At 36.0% G+C, this 26,503-nt stretch overlaps 2 protein-coding genes across 2 annotated transcripts; one reads left to right on the top strand and one right to left on the bottom strand.

Moving 5' to 3' along the window:
• Positions 1–1,127: 1,127 nt before the first annotated feature.
• Positions 1,128–11,300, bottom strand: LOC117336031 (F-box only protein 30-like). Its single transcript, XM_033896362.1, has 4 exons — positions 11,230–11,300; positions 9,852–10,078; positions 7,603–9,243; positions 1,128–7,394 (listed from the first exon to the last, which is right to left on the bottom strand). The coding sequence occupies exons 1-4, from the start codon at positions 11,243–11,245 to the stop codon at positions 7,143–7,145; spliced, it is 2,136 nt and encodes a 711-aa protein (XP_033752253.1). The 5' UTR covers positions 11,246–11,300; the 3' UTR covers positions 1,128–7,142.
• Positions 11,301–11,585: 285 nt separating this feature from the next.
• LOC117335566 (gamma-secretase subunit Aph-1-like) lies at positions 11,586–26,479 on the top strand. Its single transcript, XM_033895644.1, has 7 exons — positions 11,586–11,718; positions 15,109–15,260; positions 16,103–16,246; positions 16,636–16,730; positions 19,617–19,739; positions 20,338–20,465; positions 21,463–26,479. Exons 2-7 carry the CDS (start codon positions 15,148–15,150, stop codon positions 21,640–21,642), a joined length of 783 nt encoding a protein of 260 aa, XP_033751535.1. The 5' UTR covers positions 11,586–11,718; positions 15,109–15,147; the 3' UTR covers positions 21,643–26,479.
• The last annotated feature ends 24 nt before the right edge of the window (positions 26,480–26,503 follow it).

Raw genomic sequence — 26,503 nt, 5'->3', positions numbered from 1 at the left:
TTATTCTTCCAATTGATATTAAAAACATTCCCTCATATTCATGTCTCTGTACGTAGTTACCATATAGATACATAAACAAGAGGCCCAAGGGCCTTAACGGTCATCTGACTTTAAAACTATTGTAGTATACATACTCAGCAGTAAGTATAGTGGCACTATTGGCCATGGTGGCCATAATGGATTTTGGACCGACCAAAAAATAAAAAACACTTGGTGAGGACCATCTCAGGAAAGTTCGTTCTGAGACCCAGTGGTGGAACTTGAGAAGAAGTTTGAAATAGGTGTTGTTCTGGAAAACCATAATTGCACAATCATATTACAATATGGACGCCGTGGCTACCAAGTCAAAGTTTTTATGAGGCCAAAAATAACAACACTTTGTTGGTTCCCCTTCCTTAACATCCTCACCAATTTCCAGTTCAATGACACCAGTGGAACTGGAGAAGAAGTGTAAAATGTGCTTTTAAAGATGGTGGCAATGGTGGCCATCTTGGATTTCAGACCGACCCGAAAAATAACAACACTTGGTCGGGATCATCTTGGGATCATTTAAGGCAAGTTTCAGCTCAATTGCACTGGTTGAAAATGTGTTTTCAAGATGGCGGCTATGACAGCCATCTTGGATTTCGGATCAGCCCGAAAAATAACAACACTTGGTCAGGATCATCTCATGATCATTTCTGGCAATTTTTTGGCTCAACAGCACTGGTGGAACTTGAGAAGTTTAAAATGTGTTTTTAAATATGGCTGCTATGGTGGCCATCTTGGATTTCGGATCGGCCCAAGAAATAACAACACTTGGTCAGGATCATTTCAGGCAAGTTTCAGCTCAATAGAATTGGTGGAATGTCCCCAGATTTTTCAAGAGAACAAATAGCTAGTTTAATGAATTTGCTCATTTCCCTTTTGGACCTTGCCCCTTCAATAATGCAAAATGTCCCCTAGTCCCAGAGGTGCTTCTGACCAAATTCGGTAAAAATCCACCAACAGTTGTTGTTTGTGACTGGTAGATAGGTTTACGATGGACGCCGCACCATGTATATACATGTACATGTAAGCGCACTTTGCCACTCGGGTGAGAGTTACAGTACGTATTTAGTCCTTTAAACATAAAATCAACACAAATGTTCTGATTGGTCAATGTGTATTCAAAGTTATTACATTTTCAAATTACAAAACTTTGCGCTTTGCCATCAATCTTGCTTGCATAGATTTTTCACAAAATACAACAATCGGTGTCTGACCGGCAGAGACCATTAAACAATCACAACAAACACAAGGCATGCAAGCCAAGACGACTTCAAATTTATGGAACACAAAATAAATGGCTGTGTAAAATTTTCCTCCTCGAATATAACAAGGATGAATTCAGCTGATAGTAATAAACAATATCATTATGTATGGCCTGAAACCAGAGACCTTTAAATCAGTAGCAATCTTACTGTAATTAAATACCTTACAGAAATGAATGGCCTATTGCACAAAGTTGCAGCAACCTTGCCGCTATATTATGGCAATATTGCAGCCTTAAGTCAGATTTAGCATGTAAATTAGCTTAACTACACTAAGTTTAAGTTTGCTGCACATAAGCAACACACTTTGTGACACAAAAGCCGCTACAATTTGGCAATATCATTATTTTTGTCAGATTTCATATGCAAATTGGTTTTGATATAAGTTTGCTGCACAAAAGCCGTACACTGTGGCATGAAAACTGCACACTCTGTGTACAATGTTAAGAAATTGTCATATAAAAGCAATTATTTCTATTCTCGTTACAGACATACACTACTAGATATATTTTGAATAATTTGGGGTCAAAATTTACACTTTCACTGTTTCACTGAACAAGTCCTCATGAATTGGATTAATGAAAAACATAAATGCAAATTACATTCTACAATAAAATACTTTCTCACTACATCCATTATGGCTAAATAATGTATCAACAGATCATCTCCATTATCCGTCATTCAGCAACCATTACTTAGTAATATAATTTAGTTTATTTTGTTTAACGTCCTATTAACAGCCAGGGTCATTTAAGAACATGCCAGGTTTTGGAGGTGGAGGAAAGCCGGAGTACCCGGAGTAAAACCACCGGCCTACGGTCAGTACCTGGCAACTGCCTCACGTAGGTTTCGAACTCGCAACCCAGAGGTGGAGGGCGAGTGATAAAGTGTCGGGTCACCTTAACCACTCGGCCACCGCGACTCCTCTTCTACTTAGGCCTGTTTAAAATGGACGTCATTTATTTTTTAACCAATTTGTACAGAGGATTATGTGAATACCGTGATCCTCTGTCTTATTGTGGCGATATATAGCTGTTTATACCTAGAACTATTAGTGTGTATAATTCATTTACAGAGTTTTAGTCGCCACATTTCTCTGTTCAATAAATAACCTTCACACAACAAGTTCTAATATAGTAACAAATGGTCTGGGCCCGGTTGTTTAAAAGGTGATTAGGCTATAATCACAGTTTAACAACAATATCAAAATCTTGATAAAATAATTTCTGGTAAAACTTATTTGACAAAATTTTCTGAAACTATAATACCTACCAGTCTCTTCATACCGGCTGATTTTGAAGAATATACACACATATATGATTTGAAGTAAAGGAGAAATGAGATTTTCACTAATCAACTGATTAAGCTAATCATCTTTTGAACAACTGGGCCCTGGCCTGGTCTCTGTGTCTGAATTTAGTGATGATCAATACCCAAATCTATTATTCCTTTAACTTTCATTCCTAATTGGAACACACCCTAGCTACTCTATCTACATGGTAAATTCAGATCTGGTTTTAATAAGACAGAGAATAAAGGATGAATTATATAGGAGATGAATTTATAACTTTCATGTATATTATACCTAATGTCATATTTTCTTTAAATACACATTTTCTCTGTAAATTATATTTAGCATGTAGTTCATATAATTATATTTTGATATGATTTTTTATCCATTCATGTTCCATTAATATTGGCAGCTGTGTTAATATACAATTATAAATACAACTTTTGATATGAACAAACGTCACCTTGCAAAAGGCACTATGGGTATATTTTCTGACATTAACTGTAGACAAACCCTTGTCAGAGATAAGTCACTCATTAGAAAATTCCCCAGCTCCTGCCCTTTCTCAGTCTTCATTTGAAAAACAAATGGTCACAGCTGTATGTTGCATTCGTCTATTACGTCCATTTTGAAAAATTTTCAATTCGGACACAACTGTAATTTAATTTTTCTTAGAGGAAGACTGTGAAAGGATAGGAACGCAATATTACTTGAATGAGTGACTTTTCTCTACTGTATTAAAGTGTATATAATAATATGTTGTCATTACCAACGTCTGATATGTTAAACTGTTATCAACTTGCTACAACACATGTTAGATATATTCATACATACCGGGTACATATATATACCAATGATTTGAGAAAAATAGCCATATTCATTATACATATATATTAACAAGTGTTATTTATAAATTACAAGAGTTCCCACATGGACAGATATGCCCACATTTGAATGATCTTCATTAAGTCCATGTAAGACTGATCTTTTATCTGTACTTTCTCAACTTTCCTCATTATCATTTGAAAACAAGTTTAACCTACAAGAAATAATTTTATGTAATCTATTCCATCAGGAACAAATTAATTAACATTCAATAAATCCAATATGGCTGCCTCTCCGCCATTTTATTTCTCTGATTAGTTTCAAAATCATATGGCCATAAAAAGGGACAGAGTAGAACCTTCACATCAAGTTTCAGAAGTAGTATTGATCCAGTACTTGTCAAGAAATATATAGCAATAACAATTTTCAAATGTCAAAATCAAAGTCTGTTTGCAATTTCATATTCCAGATTAAACTCAAAATTGAACAGACACAGCCAGGAACCTAAGAAACTCATTTTTTTCCTTTAGAAATATCCCTCCAGTCCTTTTCAAGCAAGAGCAATGACAATAAAAATCTGCCAAAATCAAAGATGGCGTCTGTCGGCCATTTTGTTTTTGTGTTTACTCTCAAAATTGAATGGATGCAACTACTGCCATTGGAAAACTACATTAGCTTGAGAAATAACCTTCCTGTATTCCTCCAAAAAATCCAAAAGTTTTCCACATCAGACCTATGATGAAATGTCGACTACAGACAGGTTTATGGTAAAGCGACGTATCCTTTATACCTGATGGTGTAAAACGTGCACGGTTTATATCATATTGGAAAATATGTAGTAGAACTATTTATTATAGAGAAGTTCATGTTGTACAGAGAATTTTCTTACTAGGAAGCATACATTTCAAAATTGAACAGGCACATCTAGGGAAAAGGGGGAATATAAACATCAAGTTTCAAATTGAGACATATCCTTCCAGTACTTAGCAAGAACAAACGACAACCCTCAAAATCACATGAAGTTTGAGAAATGTTCTTCTAGGATTCTTCTCAAGAAACAGCCATAACATGTATTGTTTACAGGTGGACACTGGACGAAAGACCATGGACGTATGTCGATTTGAACAGCCCACCATCTGATGATAGTCGGATAAAAACAATGCGACACAAACAAATAAACATACAAACAAATATGTGTTTTTCACTACACAGAGAGACATGTATATTGAGAAATTCATCAAACTAGTAGTTGATAACTTGGGAAGCCACGAGCCTTATGCAAGTGGCATATAAGATCGTCTAATAAGTTTGATAAATGTATTGGAAAGTAATTTAAATTATAAAGCCACTAGTGTGTATAATCATGAGACTATAAAAATCTAACATATCCATTTCTACGCAAGACAGGCAAATTTTGATTCAAACAGTTCTTTGCAGAGCGGCTCTGAGCCAATCATGCAATGTCACAGATTCATTAAGACATCATAAAGTAATTTGTGAAGTCAAGATATTGCACATGATGTGTCTTACAATATTTACGACATGGCCATATGACATTAAAGAAATATGGAACTCTTACATGTAAGATATAAATAAACACATTTGGTAACTAAGCATTTTAGGGAATAATGACAAAAAAAAAAAGTACATGTACACAGATAGTTGATTATATACCATAATTATGTTTAATAATTTGACGGATATTTCCGCTTTCTTAAAAATAGTGTTTTGTACATTTTTCTCCTGCAAAAGCTATTTCATACTTAAATAAAACTATAATCAATGAGATTTGTCAGCGTGTTTCTCTTCTTAAAAACAAACACTTAGTGTTATCTATCATATACATGTATCATTATGCTTCAATAAACTCACTGACATAAACATGTATATTTTAACACTCGGTTAAAAGTATCACAGACGTCTTGAATAAATACGGCTTTGGGATGAATATAATATCTTCATACAATCGATGCATGATGAAATATCAGTGGAGTTCTCAACAATATTTAAATATCGTAGAAATACTAACAAGAGACAGATCAGCAAAATCAAATTCATTTTAAACTAAACTATATCTACAGAACTGTAAGCCAATGACTAATATCGATCCCCTGCTACCGATCCATTGCATGCATGGCAACCACTAATGACATCTATTGTTTTCGCAAAAAGCACCATAGTATTTGCTATCCCTCAAATCCTTATAAATTACATATCAATTTCTCTCAGCTCATTCTGACAATATCTCAAGTTTCTATTAATAGTAACAGTTTTGGAAACACCTGCTGTCTTTGTAACTTGTAAGCATTATTTAATTAGTTAACTTGACCATTTTAATAAAATTGATCGAATGACTGATGAGCTGTAATAATGGGCCATTAAACAAAACCTTCATATAAGGACCTAATTACCATGACAACCAAAATTTCTGAAAAAAAAAACACAAAAAAAACAACTGCATGCACATCTAAGCATGTTCCCAAACATTCCTGTGTAGTCTCAGAAGGCATGTTAAACATCTTTAGAGGAGTAGTCTGAACAATCATCGGGTTTCTTTTTATTACCATGGCAACTAAATAATATCAACTATTTTGGAAAATAGCACCATAATGACTGTACTGTATTCACAATCCCTCAAAACCTTTATATGTATATCAATTCTTGGCATAATCGGCTGACAATATCTCAATTTTGGCCAATCGGAAGCCTCCACTGTTTCCATAGTAACGGTTCTGGCAAAACCTGATGTCTCAAATTATAAGCATTAACTAATAAATAACATCACTCAACCAAATTTGAAAGAGGTCCCTTTCACTTCGTGAGTAGTGAGTACTGATCGTAAGCCCAGTTTCACTTTGTGGCTAGTACTGCTTGGTAACGCATCCGTGACCTTAGAACCCATGACCTTTGAAGCTTGTCAGAACTGAATTGTGTCTTACATCAGGCTACAATAATCCAAGGTACATATACGTGTATATACAAAATAATGTTTCCAAGGTGATTAGCCATTAGCACAAGGATTGTCTCAGTTAGTGAGATCAAGGGCCATAACTCCAGTAAAAATTGATGGAACTTAGGGAGACACAAGAACATAGCATGAATAGCATGCATACAAAGTTTGTTGTAAGCCACAAATAACTTCTGGAGGAGAAGGCGGAACAAATTGTGCATATAGGCAGATGAACTGACAGACCATGTTGATTCCAGTATAACCCCCTTCCATCACTGTAATTAAACCTACATGTATCAATTTTTTTGGTAACTTACTGGGAAAAACATTTCAAAATTGCATGGAAACACAAAAATTTCAGTGAAACACTCATTTAAAAAATTCTTAATTTGTCACCAATCTATGAAACTTAGTCATAAAAACTTCTCACTGGCACTTTTCATACCTAAACATACATATACATGTATGTACATACAGGACTTTTTCTCATTGGTTTGGGATGGGGCCTTTTTGTTTCATTTTGGGAAGAAAATTGGTGAATTGGGAAAGATTTTTCAAGGAGTAAAAATTTTTTTGGGGGAATTTGTCTTCAATATGAAATAATTTCAGTTGGGAATAGGGGCCCACCGACGGCCCCAAAAAGCTCCCAGAAAAAGCCCTGATATACAAATGTATCAAGGCTTACTATTACTGTTCCTGTTGAATAATGCATCATTCATCAGATACATCTTCAATATAATATGTATGATTCATATATCCATGTAGGATTATCATAGAGACGTCGTCAATCATGAACAATGAAGCTATCAAATCGATTGACCTCTGAACTCATGCGTTTGAGTTGTTGGAGGGTAGTTATGATGGGAGTGGCAGTTCCTTCGTGGTCTAGGTTGAATGTATAGGTCCACATATCTTTTGGAACTATCTTATCTTCTAAGCGGTTGTAAGGACATTCCTTGAGATGTTCGGCAAGTGGAATGGCATTGTGGTAATGCCACCGATGAACTGGTGTGAAACTTGTACTGAATGACCATTTCTGTAAAATAAAACCCAATCATGTGACATGGCGCTATTATAGAAATTCCTTATACTTAAATAATTGCTGTACTTAATATTAAAAAGAAATTGAAAGAAAAAGATCAATTTGGATTTCATTATAAACTAGAACAAAAAAGTCATCACTTTCTACAATGGCTGTCAAAAGAAAAAGAATTTACGATATGTACATCTAAATTGAACTTTACCTTGTGCGAGATCTTCCAAGTGACCTTTGACCCAGTCTTGACCTTTTCCCAGACAGGGGTCACCATTCCTTTATTGACGAGGAGGGAACAGGTGACATTGCGGAGGAGTTTACAGGTGAGAGATAAGTTACACAGGCTGAAGCTGTCAAGGAAGGTCACCATGTGTATTAACACTTCAACGGGTAAACAAAGAAGGGGAGATAACTCATCACAGCTTTTCTGAGCCATGGACAATGCGACAAAGTCATGCCCTCCAGAGAGTTTACGGAATCGAGGATACACTTTTATTCTAGAGTCAAACTTGTGAGACGTAACAATTTCTGGTGTGGCTTCACGTAGGCGGTGTCTAGGAATATCGGCACACACATCGATCACTTGACTGTTGGAGTCTGGGGAACCATGGTAACGGTCAGGACTTGATGCTGCACTTGAGATGGTTGTGTCTTCCCCGGTTTTGTCCTCATCCTCGCAAGTGAGCAGACCAAAGCTCTCAAGCAAAGAACTATGAACAATACGTCCTCTCGGTTCCCCTGGGACAAGCCTCTGGTACGAGTATGTACAGCCCAGGTAGGCTAGCGGACATCGCTGTTCCACTACGCCATTCAATCCACAGTGGATGTCATTGTGAACATTTTTGAAGTGCCACATGTATTCCTCGCGACGGAAATCCTGGGCACAGAGAAAAGTGTACATCTTTGGATGCTTGGCAATGTACTTGGATATACACTCAATATTGAGACTCACACCCAACAGTTCGTGAAGTTTGACATCTTTGTTGTATATTTCTAAATGTTCATCAGAAGCCTCCTGCTGGTCAACACTGTCAGACTCACTACTGCTGACATGATTGACCAGAGATTCGGCATTGCAACTTGAGCAGGTCAAACTTTCTGTATCATTACTGTTGGAGAGACTGGAATTGTATGAGTAACCCTCACTTGTTTTATCATAGTTCGTCTCGTTAATTGGATGTTCTGTCACTGAAGAGCTGCTCTCAGTTTCAGAACATGCTATACATAAGGACTCCATTTTCATTTTCATTTTTTCTTCAATATCACATGAATGGTTGTCAGATTTGATGTCGTGCTCCTCTCTGATATCTGATAAATACTCCTGCTTTGGTCCCAGCTTGTAATTGGATGCAGAATTTGAAGCTACTGTTAAATCTGGTATATGCTTTGTTGCCCGATAGAGTTTTGAACAGACACTCATCTTCAGGCCCGGAGGAAATCTTGTACTTTCCCACGGGGTGTCCAACTCATCGTCAGACACCGTCACTGAGGCGGTGTCTGACAGACAATCAGAGTCTATGGAATTGCTTCGATTCTCAAATGGAACCCCCGGGTAGCGCTGTGTGATTGTGTTCTGAAGGACCTTTCTGATCCTCTGAGGAGCCCTCAGGGACTCCATTAACATCCTCTGGTCCCTGAGAGCCAATGCTACATCCAGTTGACCACATCTAACATGTGGATTGTCCAGCGGTAACGGGGCCTTAATGTTTTCCTCTGCGGAGTGCATCGGCCAGCGATTCCATTCAATCACACATCGTATCACACTAGCAGGACAAACTCGGATGTGGGCATTTATTTTACTTCTAGTCATCTCCATTGGACAGCCAAAACTGTGATTAGTGCAGGGGACCTGAAACATTTTAGAAATGAAAGGATCATTCTCATATACTTTCTTTTCATATATCACATACTGGAACACATTGGTCATCTCTCAGACATTTTGGTCCCAGATATATTTGAATTTTGTGTAGATGGAAACCTGTGAATATTTTCACTGATCTACTTAAAAGTTACATTAAAAACAGTTTTGAAGTGAAATGAAATAAAAAGTGTCAAAAAACAGCATTTTGGAGTGAGGTTTTGTTGGTTAACCGATATACATACATGCAGACTCTACTTATAATATTGTCTCTAATGTAGAATAAAGCAAAATCAAAGGTGTTTTTTAGAAATTGAATGTTATCTAAGTAAGGTCAGGAAAGGATTTTTTTTTATTTGGTATGGTTTTAAGTCAAGATGTGAAAATGGACCTATGGCTATGGAACCATTTAAGAGATTTTTATCAAATTACTTTTCCATATTTATATTTAATATAGTGTGAAACTTTGAGTGAAACATGTTTAGGGCAAATTTAAATGGGCTGGCATCCATCACAAACATACCACAGTACTGGCATTGGCCAAAATAAAGTCCTGATTAATGTGACCAGGATAAAACATAAGCAAATTTCACTGTCACCTTCTCAAGAGAACATATGTTCTTGTGATCCTCAATTTTACACTGATGTAGTCGCTGTCCACATGACTGGCTGCACTCGACGATTCCACAGCTACTGATCTCATCAGGGGACACGTTACAGTATCGGTCATGACATCCTTCACAATGAGCGTGGAGGATAGACAAACTAAAGGCTAGCTCTTCGTCTGCTGGACATGTTCTCATAAGGCCAGACTTTATTATCCGCCCTGAAAAATAATACATGAAAACTAATACTACTAATAATAGCACATTTGTATAGCGCGGGGAAACATCTACCAACAAGAACGGCCTGGGGAATTAGGACTGCAAAAATGTAATTCACTTCACCGTATTTAATATCATACTGCCAAATTCAGTTCCTATTACAAATTCAATATTCTTGTAATTTTACAATGCCCTTGACATGACATAAGAGTAGGTTCCTCTGCTAAATAAATGTATGGTATCTCTTCAATTACAGGCACTGGTGTAACATGAAGCTTAAGGAAAAATATGTTGTTGCTATTTATTATGAGGGCTAGCAAGGCTTGAATTAGCGACCACTCACTCTCTAAATGAACATCCTACAATCAGGTTAAAGGGAATTTCTCCTTAATATGAGATAGTCAGACGGTCTCTCCACATGTACACAGGTAACAATTCATTTTATCTATATGCTGACTGCTACAAATTTACAAGTAGCTAGTCTGATAATTATAATCAATAATTTGCATAGAAGGAAAGCGCATATAGTACTAGTGAGGAAAATGTCCTAAATATTTGCAGATCTATTTATCTATAGCATGTACTCTGTAATTTACTGTAGCCCTCTGATGTACATGTATATGTGTGTGCATTTAGAAGTTTTCAGTCATTTGGAAGCTGGAAGAATACACTTAAAAAATGTGCACAGTAATTCAACAATATTGAAAATTCACTTTTGACAGGAGCCGTAACAGACGGTACAACAACGTCAGATAATAACTCGGCCGATCATGCAGTCGACTTTTTTATAAATATTTTCAGTACAGTTCGAGCACGGGAGCTGAAATTGTAAGTTATCACCCGATTATAAAAAGAAATCTGGTAATACAACAAAAGTGAAACATAAAATCTGGCCAAATTTTGCCTGTTGAAGCTGGCATAAGTATGTACAATTCTTTGTGTGTAGACACTGTAGGTAATTCGAGGAGGACTCTCTCAGCAGGGATCTTATTGGCTGACCAAAAAAGAACTGATGCTGATCGCTGTAACACGTAATCTTTACTGGTACGAGGTAATCAAACGATTCAGAGATATACAATTGGGTTTTTACATGTTTATCACAATGAACATGTTCCGATGTAGTAAGACTTATTATCTTTTTTTTTATACAAACCAGGCATGAAAGACATTTTTGACACTATCTTCTCTCCTCCTTCGCGATCGGCTTCCAGTAACTTTTGACAGTTTGTCTCTGTCAGATAGGCGCTTAAGTTTTTTGACACAGATTTCATTTGGCCACTGAATTCATACAAACGTTTTGAAGATCAATACTTAGGCATGATAGTCCACATATCATCATTTTATCTTAACTCCTTGTGATAGGGTTTTTAAATAAACGCTAAGTGCATGATTTATTTAAATAATACAATTTAAAAAATAAATAGATGTAATACATTGATTTACACCGGAAATACTCTCAATCATTTTTATTATTAATTTTATTGGAGGAATTTTAAAACTAATATGGAGTGCAACACGGATCGTCTGAGGGGAAAACAAAAGTTTTGTCATAAACCGGAAGAAGACGTCTTCTCTGTCTTTTGGCGAGTGCATGTTTTTAAAAGAGAAATGTAACTGTAGAAGACGCACATTCAAGTTTATCGTGAGTATTTAGAATTGATTTGGTGTCATTTTATGCTGAATAACTACACATAAAGGTATTTCGTTAAATGGACTCATTCGACAGAAAGTGTCAGAGATGAGTCACGAGGACATTTTATCAGAAGTCTGACAACAACAACTGGCAGACGAACTGGATAACATTATATGAATCACAGAATCACAGCCATAGTGTCGTTAAAAACTTAGTTTAGCTTATAATGACACTTATTCGTCATTTCTTTAAGTAGTTATGGTGACATCTCCATGACAATTGGCATGATTTAAAACAAACTGGTTGCTGATCATGATCATTTGATTAGTTTGTTTTTCAAAAAGTTATTTCACACTTATGATATAACACCTCCTGGTTGTGGATATATTAATATACACAAAATGTTCTTTCTTTGATTATTTATATTTATCAATAACTATAGATAAAATATGGATAAAAAAGGGAAGTGCAGTAATTATATAACTCCTTACATATCTATATCAACTTTCTTCGCGAATAGACACAGTTCAGTCACTTATGTGATGGTTGGAATTGTCTTTTTGGATGGTCTTTCCAGAACTTATTAAGTCTATCGATATCCTTGAAGGTAATGATATATGGAGCCGATACATCCTCTGGCAGAGAGTTACTGAAAAAAATGTGTTTGTTGTGTGGGAGAACAGGTCACTATAGCCTTACTATGCCTTATCAGTATAAGTTGTTATACCGTTATCACTGTGAGTCCCTTTAATAGTACTATCCTTTAATTGCAACCAAACAGTACGGTAGGGCTATACATTCCGCGTATACTTCCGGTTGTGTATTAGTCGCTACCACTGGTGCTGTCTAAGTTTACAGGGGTGTTTACTTTGGAGACGACCGGATCTTGAGTTGCCGGAAGAGGTTCCGACCTTACTATGCATATGCCATAGATTTGTCCAATCAGAATGGGTATGCGATGCAGGGATGCAGGTTGCATGTAGGACCAGGGGGCTGGGGTATAAAAGGGGCTGCACAGTGATGATCGGGGACTTGCATGGCCGGAAAACCGGCCAACACCTCAGAAGAGGATACCCTCTCCACAAACCAGGCTTCGACAACGTTGCCACAAGGTGCTGAACAGCAGTGCCACCTAGGGTGTAGGTTACGTTAGTGTTGACTGGGGGATCACGGTATGGGGTGTTGGCTGTGTTTATTACTGTTCTAGATTAGGCTCATTTGTTACCACATGGGAGGCTACTGGGGCAATGCTTTCTAACCATTTACTATCTGTCTACTCTACATATATGTAAAAACTTTGCCTGTATCTTTTAATTAAGTTTACTTTAATAAACCTTAGTTAACTTTATACAAAGTGTTGATTGGTTTGTGACTTGTAAACTCCTCCACATCCGAGGGACTTGGGTTAGGATTGAAGCTGACTGTAACAGCAGGGGTAGTTCGCCGGACATATCCGCTGGCCAGTGTCTTTAGATTTGGTAATTTAAACACTATACGATCACTTGGTTTTGTCTCGCCGATGCTGGCCCGGAACGGTCGGTCCGGGCGGACCCACCCTATTACAGTTGTTTTCGAAAATGGTGATTGAAAAATTTTTGAGAATGTCATCGGGTTGATGAATATTCACTTAACCTTGCATCAAACATTTGTTATATTTTAATTGTCCTGCAGGTTATCCAACCGATTTGAGTAAAGTTATTTTTTAATAACAATGGAAAGAATATTGGACAAAAAACGGATTAATGAATAACTTACCAGAGTCGTAGCGTCCTTTAGAAAAAAAAGCCCGGGCTTACACATAAAACAATAGGCAGCCTACTGCCTTTATGTTATGGTCCAACATTTAAAGTAGCCTCAGAAAAAAAAGTATAATAATTATGACTTCAAAGTTTTGATTTAATATTATAACCAAATTATTGATAATACCAGAAAATGTACCACTGTGTGCTATATATTATAAAATATAGGTCTAGTGCATTCTGAATAGCTGTCACATCATACTTGTCTAAACTATAATTCAGTAAAAACAAATAAACATAAACAGGGACATATATAGATCTTATTATACGTCCCTGACATAAATTATATGTTTATACTGGAAAACTTGCAGTTCAGTATAATTCAGAATTATACCCCCCCCCCCCCCCCCCCCCCCCCTAGACCCCTCGCCTGGGATTACACATTTTTGTTAGCCTAGCTACGCCCCTGCTTACCTCTAAATGATTATCATTATGTATGTAGAATTTATAAGAATGAATTATAAGATTGTTACTTGAACAATGCGTGTTCGTTATACTATTAAAATAGTCGGGAATGAATATTAAAAAAGCAGTGTAAGTGTTTGGTAGATGAATTTTATTATTTTAGCAGAAACTTATGATAATTAACTTGAAATGTCCTGATACACCATCTCACCTAATTATCTCATTCTTCGTAATTCGTGCCTTCTGGCGCGCACAAGGCCCTGATACACTGCCTCCTCTTGCATTGTTTCTTCTCTGGCTGCTGTACCCTTGCTGACACCTAACTATATACATTCCATCCCAACAGTTCCTGGTAGTTCTCCATGTTTTTGGCTGGCCTATATATTTTAAATAATAATTTGTCTCCTTCCTTCTGGGGTGCCTGTTAGTGATATTGCTTCACTGACTTTGGTGTTCCTATTCTAAGATGAAGCTCTATATTTCATACAGGGATTTTTCTCACTGGTTTGGGAAAGCACCTTTTTGTCTCATTTTGGGAAGAAAATTAGTGAATTGAGAAAGACTTTCTCAGGATTCTGGATCCTGAGTAAACTGCAAATTTTGAGAATTTGGCTCAAATATGAAATTATTTCAATCAGTAATAAGAGTAAAGAGACAATTTCAAAAAGCCCACAGAAAAAAGGTTACATAACTCAAGCTTCAGTATCAGTTTGATATTTTTCATAATTCCTTTAAACTACAGATTCATCTGACCAATCTTAATGTACATTAAGCTACAGGAGATTAATTAGAGCTTTGATTTGTTGGAGCTAATTAAAGAACCTAATATAATTATAAGTTGTGGTTGACATCTTTGTGAGCATTGACTTTGTTACAGAGATGTTATAGAAAACCAGAATGTCCAACTTTAAGTATGCATATATATGTACAGAAATGAATCCCTTGAACATGCTTATAAACTGCAGTCCCATTTAACTTAATCTGGCATGGACGTCTCTTTATTTAAATCTATGTACAGAAAATAAAATATAGCCAAACTGCACATTATTAAATTCTGAAAATTTGTGTGTATACAAAAAAGAGCAAAATATTGTTCTCTTATAAGAATATTTCTCATGAGCCACAGAAAAATTTTATTTGGCAATATTTTAATAATGTTTCTAGTTTAATGATGTTGTATATATCTGCCTTTCAGATTCCTGTGCTTTAGGACACTCTATCTCTTTGTGCCACCATGACGTTGATGGAATTTTTCGGCTGTACTTTTATAGCATTCGGTCCTCCATTTGCACTTTTCCTGTTTACTGTTGCCCGCGACCCTCTCAGGATCATTGTTCTCATTGCAAGGTACGTGTGTATTACAGGTAATTTTTGAGTGGAGTTTTATCTAATTTCTGCCAAATACTAGTGTTTCATTACATAAATTGCAGTCGATTACTCAAATATTATAAAGTCTCCAAACCTGATACATGTATTATTAGTTGAGGAATATGTTATGTTGTTACTTTATATCAAATGTACCGGTATGTCAGAGTGACACTTTGTATCAAATGTAGGTCAGAGTGATACCTTGTATCAAATGTAGGTCAGAGTGATACTTAAGGTCAAATGTATGTCAGTGTGACACTTTAGGTCAAATGTAGGTCAGAGTGATACTTAAGGTCAAATGTAGGTCAGTGTGACACTTTAGGTCAAATGTAGGTCAGAGTGATACTTAAGGTCAAATGTAGGTCAGAGTGATACTTATATATAAATAAGGTCAAATGTAGGTCAGTGTTATACCTTGTATCAAATGTAGGTCAGTGTGATACTTTGTGTCAAATGTAGATCAGTGTTATACCTTGTATCAAATGTAGGTCAGAGTGATATTTTATGTCAAATATAGGTCAGTGTGATACCTTGTATCAGATGTAGGTCAGTGTGTGATACTTTGTATCAATTGTAGGTCACTGTAATACTTTATATAAAATGTACGTCACTGTATTACGTCAAATGTAGGTCACTGTATATTTATATGATCTATATTTCCACTTCAATGTCATTTGTTAACATTTACAACATGTAATTTCTTTTTCGTTTGATTTGATGTATAAGCTTGGTGTATTTCGAACATTTTTTATTGAAGAGGATGTAAACATTTTCTGGTTTTGTGAGTAATATCATTCAACTCTTGTTATTTATATTGACAGTGGGTTTTTCTGGCTGCTAGCACTGCTGGCCTCGTCCATTCTGTGGTTTGCAGTTGTACCCTTACGAGAACAGCTGGCTTTTGGACTTGTGTTTTCTGTAATTTTTCAGGAACTTTTTAGACTTTTGTTCTACAAGCTAATAAGGTAAGATGGTGCTATATAAATATTTTAGGAACTAACACGGATATCTGGATATAATATGGCTGTATCAGTCTTTCTGTTGATTTATATTTTGCAATTTCAGAAGTGACACATCAAATATGAAGGGTTAAAATGTGTGTCAGTACGTAGACATGTTTTTATAAACACACCAGTCAATGTCAGAAATACTTTTGTGGAGTTAAAACTCTCAAGGTAAAGTTAAAGCCCTGTTTGTAGTAAATGATCATGTATTTTATAATATTATAAGGCTAATTTAAATGAGCCATATATAGATTGATTTTTTAACTTCTTGCATATACATGTATTCTAAAGTATTCAAATTAACAAAAAATTGATAATTTTTCATTTTTATTTCAATTTCAATTTTGCAGAAAAGCAGATGAAGGTTTGAAGATGGTGAGCCAGACAGAACAAGAGATGCATGTGGAGCCAAAAGATTTCACCAACAGGCATATAATGGCATACAGTAAGTTTATAATGGTGTACAGTGAGTTTATAATGGCGTACAGTGAGTTTATAATGGCATACAGTGAGTTTATAATGGCGTACAGTGAGTTTATAATGCTGTACAGTGAGTTTATAATGGTGTACAGTGAGTTTATAATGGCATACAGTGAGTTTATAATGGCATACAGTGAGTTTATAATGGTATACAGTGAGTTTATAATGGTGTACAGTGAGTTTATAATGGCATACAGTGAGTTTATAATGGCATACAGTGAGTTTATAATGGTGTACAGTGAGTTTATAATGGCATACAGTGAGTTTATAATGGTATACAGTGAGTTTATAATGGGGTACAGTGAGTTTATAATTGTGTACAGTGATTTTATAATGGCGTACAGTGAGTTTATAATGGTGTACAGTGAGCTTATAATTGTGTACAGTGAGTTTATAATGGTATACAGTGAGTTTATAATGGTGTACAGTGAGTTTATAATGGCGTACAGTGAGTTTATAATGGTATACAGTGAGTTTATAATGGTATACAGTGAGTTTATAATGGTGTACAGTGAGTTTATAATGGTATACAGTGAGTTTATAATGGTATACAGTGAGTTTATAATGGTATACAGTGAGTTTATAATGGTATACAGTGAGTTTATAATGGTATACAGTGAGTTTATAATGACATACAGTGAGTTTATAATGACATACAGTGAGTTTATAATGACATACAGTGAGTTTATAATGGGGTACAGTGAGTTTATATTGACGTACAGTGAGTTTATAATGACATACAGTGAGTTTCTACTGGTGTAAAGTGACATGACATACATGTACAGTGAGTTGAGTGTCAGAAAGAGAAAGAAGAGAAAATGGCGGGACTGGGAATGTAGGAGACTGACAAAATCACAAAATAATGAAACTGACAAACCATTAAGAATATTGGTTCTCTTACCCAGTATTTCTGTGTTTTTTCATATTCATTCATATATATACTGAAACGAAAAAGAAACGCAACTTCAAATTGTAGGTTTAATAAAATAATACTTGTGAGCATTATGTTTAAATTTCATATGTAATAGTTAATATTGAATATTGATGTAACATCCTTTAAATGTTTAGAGATTTTTAAGAACAGGTCACTTTGCTAGAAGGTCATGATTGGTAGTACCCTACGTGAATCCAAGTTGAAATGGCAGCAGTTTTGAAACCGTGCCCTAATATCGTGTGTGTCCTCCTCGAACAGTTATCACATCTCTAATTCTTTGTTGCATTGAGTTCATCAGGGCATTGACTTTCCGTATTGGAATGTTATTCCATTCTTGGACGAGTGCATTTGCTAACTGAGGGAGGGTATTTGGGGGGTTACGGCGATTTCGAATTCTTCTGTCTAATTCATCCCACAAATGCTCGATTGGGGACAGGTCGGGGCTATATGGAGGCCAATCTATAGGAACAATGTTCTGTGTCGCAAGAAAGTCTCTACAGACTCTTGCAACGTGTGGTCTCGCGTTATCTTGCTGAAAGGTTAGATGATGCTGCCTAACAAACGGCACAACATGGGGCCTAAGGATCTCATCCCGATAGCGTACGGCCGTTAAATTCCCATTGACTATCACCAAAGGCGTCTTCAAACCATGGGAGATTCCCGCCCAAACCATAACTGATCCACCCCCAAATCGGTCGTATTCCAAGACACAGGCGTCAGCAAAACGTTCGCCTCGACGCCGGTACACACGTTGACGGCCATCTGCTCGAAATAACGTGAATCGAGATTCATCGGTGAAGAGCATAGACCTCCAACGTCTCATAGGAAAACGTCTGGGCATATGTGCCGTTGCCCATTGCATACGACGTGCTCGACGTTGCGGTGTTAGTGGTAAACCAACGTACTGTCGCCTTGCACGCAAATTAGCCTCACGCAGTCTGTTGATCACTGTTTGGGGATGAATTCGACGGTTATGATTACCAATCGTATTCCTTGCCGTTTCAGCGGCCGTTAATCTCCTGTTACGCAGGTGTGCCAACCTAAGAACCCGGTCTTGACGTCGCGACGTTACGCGTGGACGTCCTGATCTCGGCTGGTCATCGACTCTTCCTGTTGCGTTAAGACGTGAAACTAATCGACTAATAGTCGATTTGTGAACTCTGAATTGTCGAGCGACGTGAAGTTGCGTGTTCCCTGCCAGAAGCATCGCTATAGCACGTCCTCTATCAACCTTTGATAACCGTGGCATAATTGTAAAAGGAATTATTGTTTGCAAAAGTATTGGCGATGATGTGGCTCAATGTTAGTGATGAATTGATACTGGTTTGAATGAAAAAAGAACGCATATGTTTGTACAGGCACGGTTTTTGATGTTTTTACCGCGCCGGAAGTGCATAGGTCTCTAGTCACACTTGGGTGATTTTGAAGATTGGTATGGGTGTTAGGCAGGGTGCATGTTTATTTCCGCGATTTTTATACAGATATGTATATTTAATACAAAATTAATCACAATTTTCCATGTTGCGTTTCTTTTTCGTTTCAGTATATTTATTCATCACAACCTGTGAATGGTCCTTTCTACAATGTAATTTTCATTTTCTTTAGATTTCAATAGGGCTTTTCCAGTAAGACATCTACCCCACCCCAGGACTCCAGGTTTGGTTAAGGAGTACCACCTATAGAATTAATTTAATAAATTACATAGAAGTAATAGGAAGGTAATCCAACCATGTATAGAAGTGATTTAATGTCGGGATCCTGGGGTCAGGTAGATGTTTTACTGGAATGGCCCTTAGGTAATCCAGGTAATATCTATGATTTCCGATAATGTAAGAATTATCTCCCTTTCAAGGTATATAACTACAATATGTGATTACATTGTAGGTACAATGATATTTGGCACACTTGTCTTTTCAGTTTCTGGACTAGGCTATGGAATAATCAGCGGGGCATTCTCCATTGTCAATGTTTTAGCAGATATGGTTGGACCAGGAACTGTCGGCATCCAAGGCGACTCACATTTCTTCTTCGTAGTCACTGGTATTGCACACTTTAATTATTCCTGATCAGAAAATCTTTATCAAATTAAAAATCGTGTGAATAATTGTATCTGAAATTTTTCTTCTCTACAGTAGTTAAATATATAGATTAAAATTTTCATGACATAGGAATATTGAAATGTTGATGTTATTATCATATTCAGCATACTTTTTATAAACAGAACATATTGATAAAGCTATGCATTTAACATTTTCCATGCAAGGAACAGTTTGAGTCTGCTAATGTTTAACAGGCCTTTAGTAAATCTCCTAAGCTTAAAAGGAAATGATCTTCTATGTCTGGTGTCGGCCAGAGTAGCATCTACCACTGTATAATCTAGCTATTTGAACAGTGACCTTAGCTGTTGATAGCACATTGCACAATATTGAACCTAAACCAAACCTAACTATTTAAACTAACTTTTCTAGAACCAAGCGATTTGGGGCCCATATGATTCATTGTAATTTGGCTACAGTATATTATGTTACATGTAAGTTGCAGTGAATCCCTTACACTGGTGTAAGTAGGGTTACTGGCTCTATCACTAAATATTTTTGACAGTTCTTCGTGTCAATAAACCTGATTCTTTTGATTTCAGCTTTCCTGACACTGTGCTTTGTATTCCTGCACACTTTCTGGGGTGTGATATTTTTCCATGCCTGGGATAAGAGAAAGTTCCAGTATGTGGCCATTGTTGTGTGTTCACATATGCTTGTATCCTGTCTGGTGAGCAATTTTACATCTTTATACATAAATCCCTAATAAGTCTCCCTGGGGTGTGGGACATGGGGCTTTAGTTTTGTGTTTTGTTTGTCTGTCCTTCCATCTTTTTCCGTCCTTTCACACTTTATCTTGTCAAGCATCACTACTTAGTAGTGAAACTAAAATAACATACTTGGGGCATGGCTTCACCTAGGTGCAGCAGTGTGACATGTATTAACAACCAAAATTTTGGCACCCTGACCTACATTTTGACCTTTGACCCACATCATAGAAAGCATTTTCTCAGGTTGCATTTCCTGCTCTCCTAATAGTAGCACTGGAACTTCATACTTTGGTTATAGGTACAACTAGGTGAAGCGGTGGGTCATGTACCAAAAGTAGGTCACTCTGACCTACATTTTGACCTTTGACCCGCATCAAAGAAAAAGTTTTTCTGGGCTCTGTCTCCATCACTTCTTGTAACTGGAATTTCATACTTAAGGCATGAGTTCAGTTAGGTGTAGTAGTCTGACCTACATCAAAGAAAAAACATTGTTTGTGTCTGATCCCCGGCACCCAGAAAAACAAACTTTGTATACACCATTCAAACTTTTCATTACTATGGTATGGCATTGTTTACCTAGAGACCTGAGCCCTTTCCTCTCTTTTTTCAAACGATCTCAATGAAACTTTGTAGGCTCTATAATCATGATAGATGGTTGTGTCTTCCCGAGATCTGTATCACCTTCAGAATAAAATTATTGAAACTGAAATGTTTTTAGGGGCCGCAGTAGTTAAGGTGTCCCAACACTTTATCACTGGCCCTCCGCCTCTGGGTTGCGAGTTTGAAACCTATGTGGGGCAGTTGCCAGGTACTGACAGTAATCCGGTGGTTTTTTTCCGGGTACTCCGGCTTTCCTCCACCTCCAAAACCTGGCACGTCCTTAAATGACCCTGGCTGTTAATAGGACGTTAAACAAAAACAAACTGAAATACTTGATGGCAAATGTTTTTATTCCAGACACTATTAAACCAGAGAAGTGAGACTCACACTCCAACCTATTGGGCAAGTCTGTTACCAGCCTATATCGTCATGTTTCTCACTGGAGGATTGGCATTCAAAATAGCCGGAGGGTCACTTACAAATCTACGGGCAGCTATCACGTGTTCCTGTAAACAGTCGTCGTACCAGATCGACTAAACACCACATTTCAGAGACAGTATTTTGTTATCCTCTCAAATTAGTTTGGTTTCTGGTTTAAAGGTGTAAGTCATTATCATGTGATGTAATTGATATAATTACAAAATATGTTCAGTTTTGTGTATTTATAAGTATCATAAACATCTGAGTTTTTTTGTTTTTGTTTTTTTTGTGATAATGTTGTCATATTGTACAAAATGAGAAAATGTTGAAGTCTGTGACTCATTCTTTAATATTCCTCCACACGTCTATCTGATTATTTGAAGTCCAGATATTCGTACATCATCCATTGTAGCATGCGAGAGCGACTTAATTAACATGTACAATATACATATTTATTCATCATTCATGTTTTCTCATTGTGACCATGACACATTCGGGAGGTTGAGAATGTTTGTTAATTTTGTCTTTTTGTCTCTGTGTTATTCATAAATAATAACAAACTTAACATTCTCAGGATATTCTATAATTACAAGTTTAATTGTCAGTGAGCACTATAATCGCATTCAGGTAAACATGTTTGTCAAACTCAGAACAATTTGCCTAATCATTTTTTTAGAATTTTACAAGATCCTGACATTTTTTCTATGAGATAGTATAATAATTTTAGATAAAGTTATAAAATTTTCTGCTTTTTTGTTTGTATTGGCATTCTTTAATTATAAACACTGGATTTGAGTTAATGCTACAATTAGACAGTACATGTACATTAATTTGAATGTACAGAGTTGTTGCATATGTTGAAATTATTTGAATCATATTTGGTTGCATCAATAAAAGCAAATATCTGCCCAGTATGAAATATGACATAGTCCATCTATTTTATTGACAGTAGCACATAATCATCCCATTATCTAGTGAATTCGCCCATATTTTCGCTTATGTCAGTCATGTAATTTACCCTGTAGTGTTTTTAATTGGCTGCGCCAGTTATTCGATTTGTAACGTCAAATTCTGAATAATGACATGACGTCATGAATTGTGAATGGGAAAACATGAGGACTGTACACAGTTGATTAAAGTCCTTCACATAAATTTTATTTTTGATTTAAAACCTGTCAAAATGTATGTTCCTGAGTTATGTGAAAAAAAGTATCTTAAATTTGTTTCCATTTATGAAACTCACCAAGGCTTGCAAAAATAAAGCATTCATTTGAAACTTGTTTCATAAAATCTTATATTATGAAATGATAATTCATTAAGATCTTGTATATATTTACATTTGTATGTAAATATGTAGGTACAAATACGTAAACAGTATTTGGATTCAAAATTTTTGTTAGGGCCTTGGAGTTAACAGCTGAAATTAAATTGAGAAACCAAATTAAATTTCATGTGAATATTTGATTAAAGTTCACACTAAGATTGTAACTCTTCAATGTGGCAGTGTCTGTCACATGTAGACTTTGACCAGGACAACACGATTTACCTGTTGTAATCCAGATGTTTTGTATGTTATTTGTACAGGATTCGGTACTATATCCCATTGTACTGGGAACATGTCAACTTTTAAACGAGTCATTGTCTGTTGGGTGTCACTTTCCTATATTTCCCATGCTGCTTTGGGAGATTTTCAAAATTGTATATTTTGATATAACAGTGATAGAATATGCATAGATGACAGTTAAAATTGACATTTAATTCCTTCATTTGCTAAAGTGACTATTTCATAATTTGTTCATAGTTGAATGAATGCCTCGTTATGAGATTGTTTGATATAGATGGGTTTTGTGAATGTTAGTTATAATGAGATTAATGGTTTTCTTGTTGTAGATATAAATGTTAGAATATTTTGTATCTCAGTTAGTGGTGTTTTGTATCGGGGATGTTAATATCTCTTGCCCTGGGCAAATTGTCTTGGAATATCTTCTTGTCCTGGGCAAATGTACTTGTTATTAACGTTTGCCCAGGAAAGCAGGCAATTCAATTTTTCTAATCTGGCTGAAGTTAATTTTTGACATGTAATATTATCATAATCATGATTTATGCTCTGTACTAATGGTAGATCTAACATGATTATGATTCATGCTTGCTAGTTTTCTGGCAAACTCTATAAACATAATCACGATTCCACAATGTTATCACGATTCCACGACATAATCACAATTCCACTACATAATCACGATTCCACCATATAATCATGATCCCACAATCATGATTACACTACATAATCACGATCCCACTATCACGATTCCACAACATAATCACGATTCGACAACATAATCAAGATTCCACAACATAATCACGATTCCACAATCATGATCCCACAATCACGATTCCACAATCATGATCCCACAATCACGATTCCACAACATAATCATGATTCCACGACATAATCAAGATTCCACAACATAATCATGATTCCACAACATAATCATGATGCCATAACATAATCATGATTCCACAACATAATCATGATGCCATAACATAATCACGATTCTATAACATAATCATGATTCTATGACATAATCATGATTACATTGCATTATACTATTAGTAATCTAATCAACGTCATATCTTCCTGATCTTTTTAAACTTTCAAAAAATAATTTTAATCCTTGTGAATATATTTATATGTCACCATGAGCATCAGTTATTTTGTGTGATGTTTGATTTACAATGACGTTTAACGAGATAGCAGCAGTAAAGATTGTGTAGTAAAATACTGGTAATGTGTCTATGCATACATTCATGTGTTACAATCAGTCTGGTTATTTTTGTTCTATGTACATGTACTTTCGTGTGAACTTACTTACTGTATGTGGTGTTGTATATATGTTACACCTAAACAGATTATTTAATTCTTTGACAGAAATAATAATATACTGCATTAAGGTCTGCCAATGATAAATCGAACAACTATGTTATATTTATACAGCACAGTTTTTGACATCCAAGACGTTAACAATATCGTTGTATGACCAATTTAGGGAATTCATTACTCCACACACATGTATTAAAATGGTAGTCAGGAAGAAATGCCCGAATTGTATTAAGAGTCAGTCAGAGAAGAAATACCCAATTTGTAAGTAAAGTGCTAATGTGTATATTCATATCATTTTCATTGAATGTCATTAACTTAATCAGTTATTTACTTGTTCATTAGTTTAAACATGTTTTATTGTCATGAAACAATGGGATTGTGTAGGACTTATTGAACTTACATCAAGCCCTATCTTGCTAGCTGCATTAATGTAAAATTGGGGTTTGCTTAGACCAGTGATGTACATGTACAGCTGTTGGCCAAAAGTGAGTTTGCAAAATTTGTTTAGGTATACAATCTAATCTTAAGTATTGCAGTGTACCATAGAGGAGCAGAAATTACAAGTCTAATATTTTAGTTAGATTGGGACAATTTGCATCCCCATTTTGACAATAATTTAGTATGCATATGAAGGAACATGGTGTCAAGGAAATTTTGTTGTTAATTGTAATTTCTGCCAACATATTATCCACCTGTATATTACGTGATGAAATTAAAGACATTTCTTTTTCAACGCACAAAATTTCATCAAGATCCATGCATGAGTCTGGGTAATGGATAAAAAAATGAAAATACAAATAGCTTCTAGTAATTAAAATTCAACATTACGAACTCAATTATTTGGGACTATAGTAAGACTAAGAACAGGCACCGATATCTGACAAATCGACATCTTCGCTTTATAACAAGAACAAACTGGATGAAATGTGTGAAATGTCAATCTTATTGAACTTGAATATTTGAGTGTTATTTTAAATCAAAGTAATGGAAAATCCTTGTAAGGGGAACAACTCATTCTCAAATCACGGGCTTCTGATTCCTCAGTCTGATAAAAATCATCTGTTCATGGCTTGGTGAGTGTTCGTAAGCGTTTTCTTTGAATTTTACTTTCTCGTTGTTTAAGGTTAAGTGTATCGAGAACAGGATCTAAGATGCTCCTGTGATGTAAGAGGCTTGATTGATTGATTGATTGATTGATGGGGCTTAACGTCCTTGTTCCGGTTATAACCGAGCCTAGGACACAATGTAAGAGCAACTTTTAAACATCTGACGTAATAATGACCACTGCGTCAAGGCACCCGCCATAAGTTTTTCGCGGTGTTAATTTGCTTGCGTATAGCAGCAACTGGCTACTGTTGTCAGAGAAAGGATTTGACATTTGACTGTTTTTAAAAGACAATGACAGTAACAAGTGCCTAATGTCTTTCCATACAACAGTATTGTAATGGGTATACGTACGGGCCGAGTGGTTAAGGTGTCGCGACACTTTATCACTAGCCCTCCACCTCTGGGTTGCGAGTTCGAAACTTACGTGGGGCATTTGCCAGGTACTGAGCGTAGGCCGGTGGTTTTTCTCCGGGTGCTCCGGCTTTCCTCCACCTCCAAAACCTGGCACGTCCTTACATGACACTGCTGTTAATAGGACGTTTAACAAAAACAAACCAAAAAACAAAAGTGTCCGGTTCCTACAAAGATAGATATGATATATCTCCAACCTTAAAACATGGGTTTGATGATGTACCTGGCACCAGTAATTACTGATCAACTAAGATTTAATCACATATTTACTTATATACGATTCATCTCTCCTCCTCACAAGGATGTGTCTCGGTTCACTAAAACACCACTCTCCGTAAGTCTGTAAATTAATCATGATATATACATAATGTATATTTAGAAACTGTGGGATCTGTGTCCTGTACTCCTGATATAGATGATCTAGTTGTAAGACGCGCTGGTCCATTTCTTAGAATAGAATGCATGGACACACATTTTTAATGTCATTTGATGCCATCTTGTACAATGTATATAATATGATCTTCCATGAATTTGGAATAAAATATTGATGATATACTTATTTGTTTTTGGCTTATATAT

The sequence above is a fragment of the Pecten maximus genome, chromosome 10, assembly GCF_902652985.1.
Source record: "Pecten maximus chromosome 10, xPecMax1.1, whole genome shotgun sequence".
In the NCBI taxonomy this organism is placed as follows: Eukaryota; Metazoa; Mollusca; class Bivalvia; order Pectinida; family Pectinidae; genus Pecten; species Pecten maximus.
Note: the sequence above shows the minus strand (reverse complement) of the source record. Positions and strands in the feature narration are given on the sequence as shown.

What these genes read in the sequence shown, in the direction of transcription:
- LOC117336031 (XM_033896362.1), bottom strand. An exon ending in ACATATGTTCTCTTGAGAAG is followed by an intron (nt 9,244 to 9,851) that starts GTGACAGTGAAA and finishes AAAATGTTTCAG; the next exon opens with GTCCCCTGCACTAATCACAG. An exon ending in CTTGGAAGATCTCGCACAAG is followed by an intron (nt 7,395 to 7,602) that starts GTAAAGTTCAAT and finishes TTTATTTTACAG; the next exon opens with AAATGGTCATTCAGTACAAG.
- LOC117335566 (XM_033895644.1), top strand. Translation starts at nt 15,148, where the DNA reads ATGACGTTGATGGAATTTTTCGGCTGTACTTTTATAGCATTCGGTCCT. An exon ending in TTGTTCTACAAGCTAATAAG is followed by an intron (nt 16,247 to 16,635) that starts GTAAGATGGTGC and finishes TCAATTTTGCAG; the next exon opens with AAAAGCAGATGAAGGTTTGA. An exon ending in CAGGCATATAATGGCATACA is followed by an intron (nt 16,731 to 19,616) that starts GTAAGTTTATAA and finishes TTGTCTTTTCAG; the next exon opens with TTTCTGGACTAGGCTATGGA.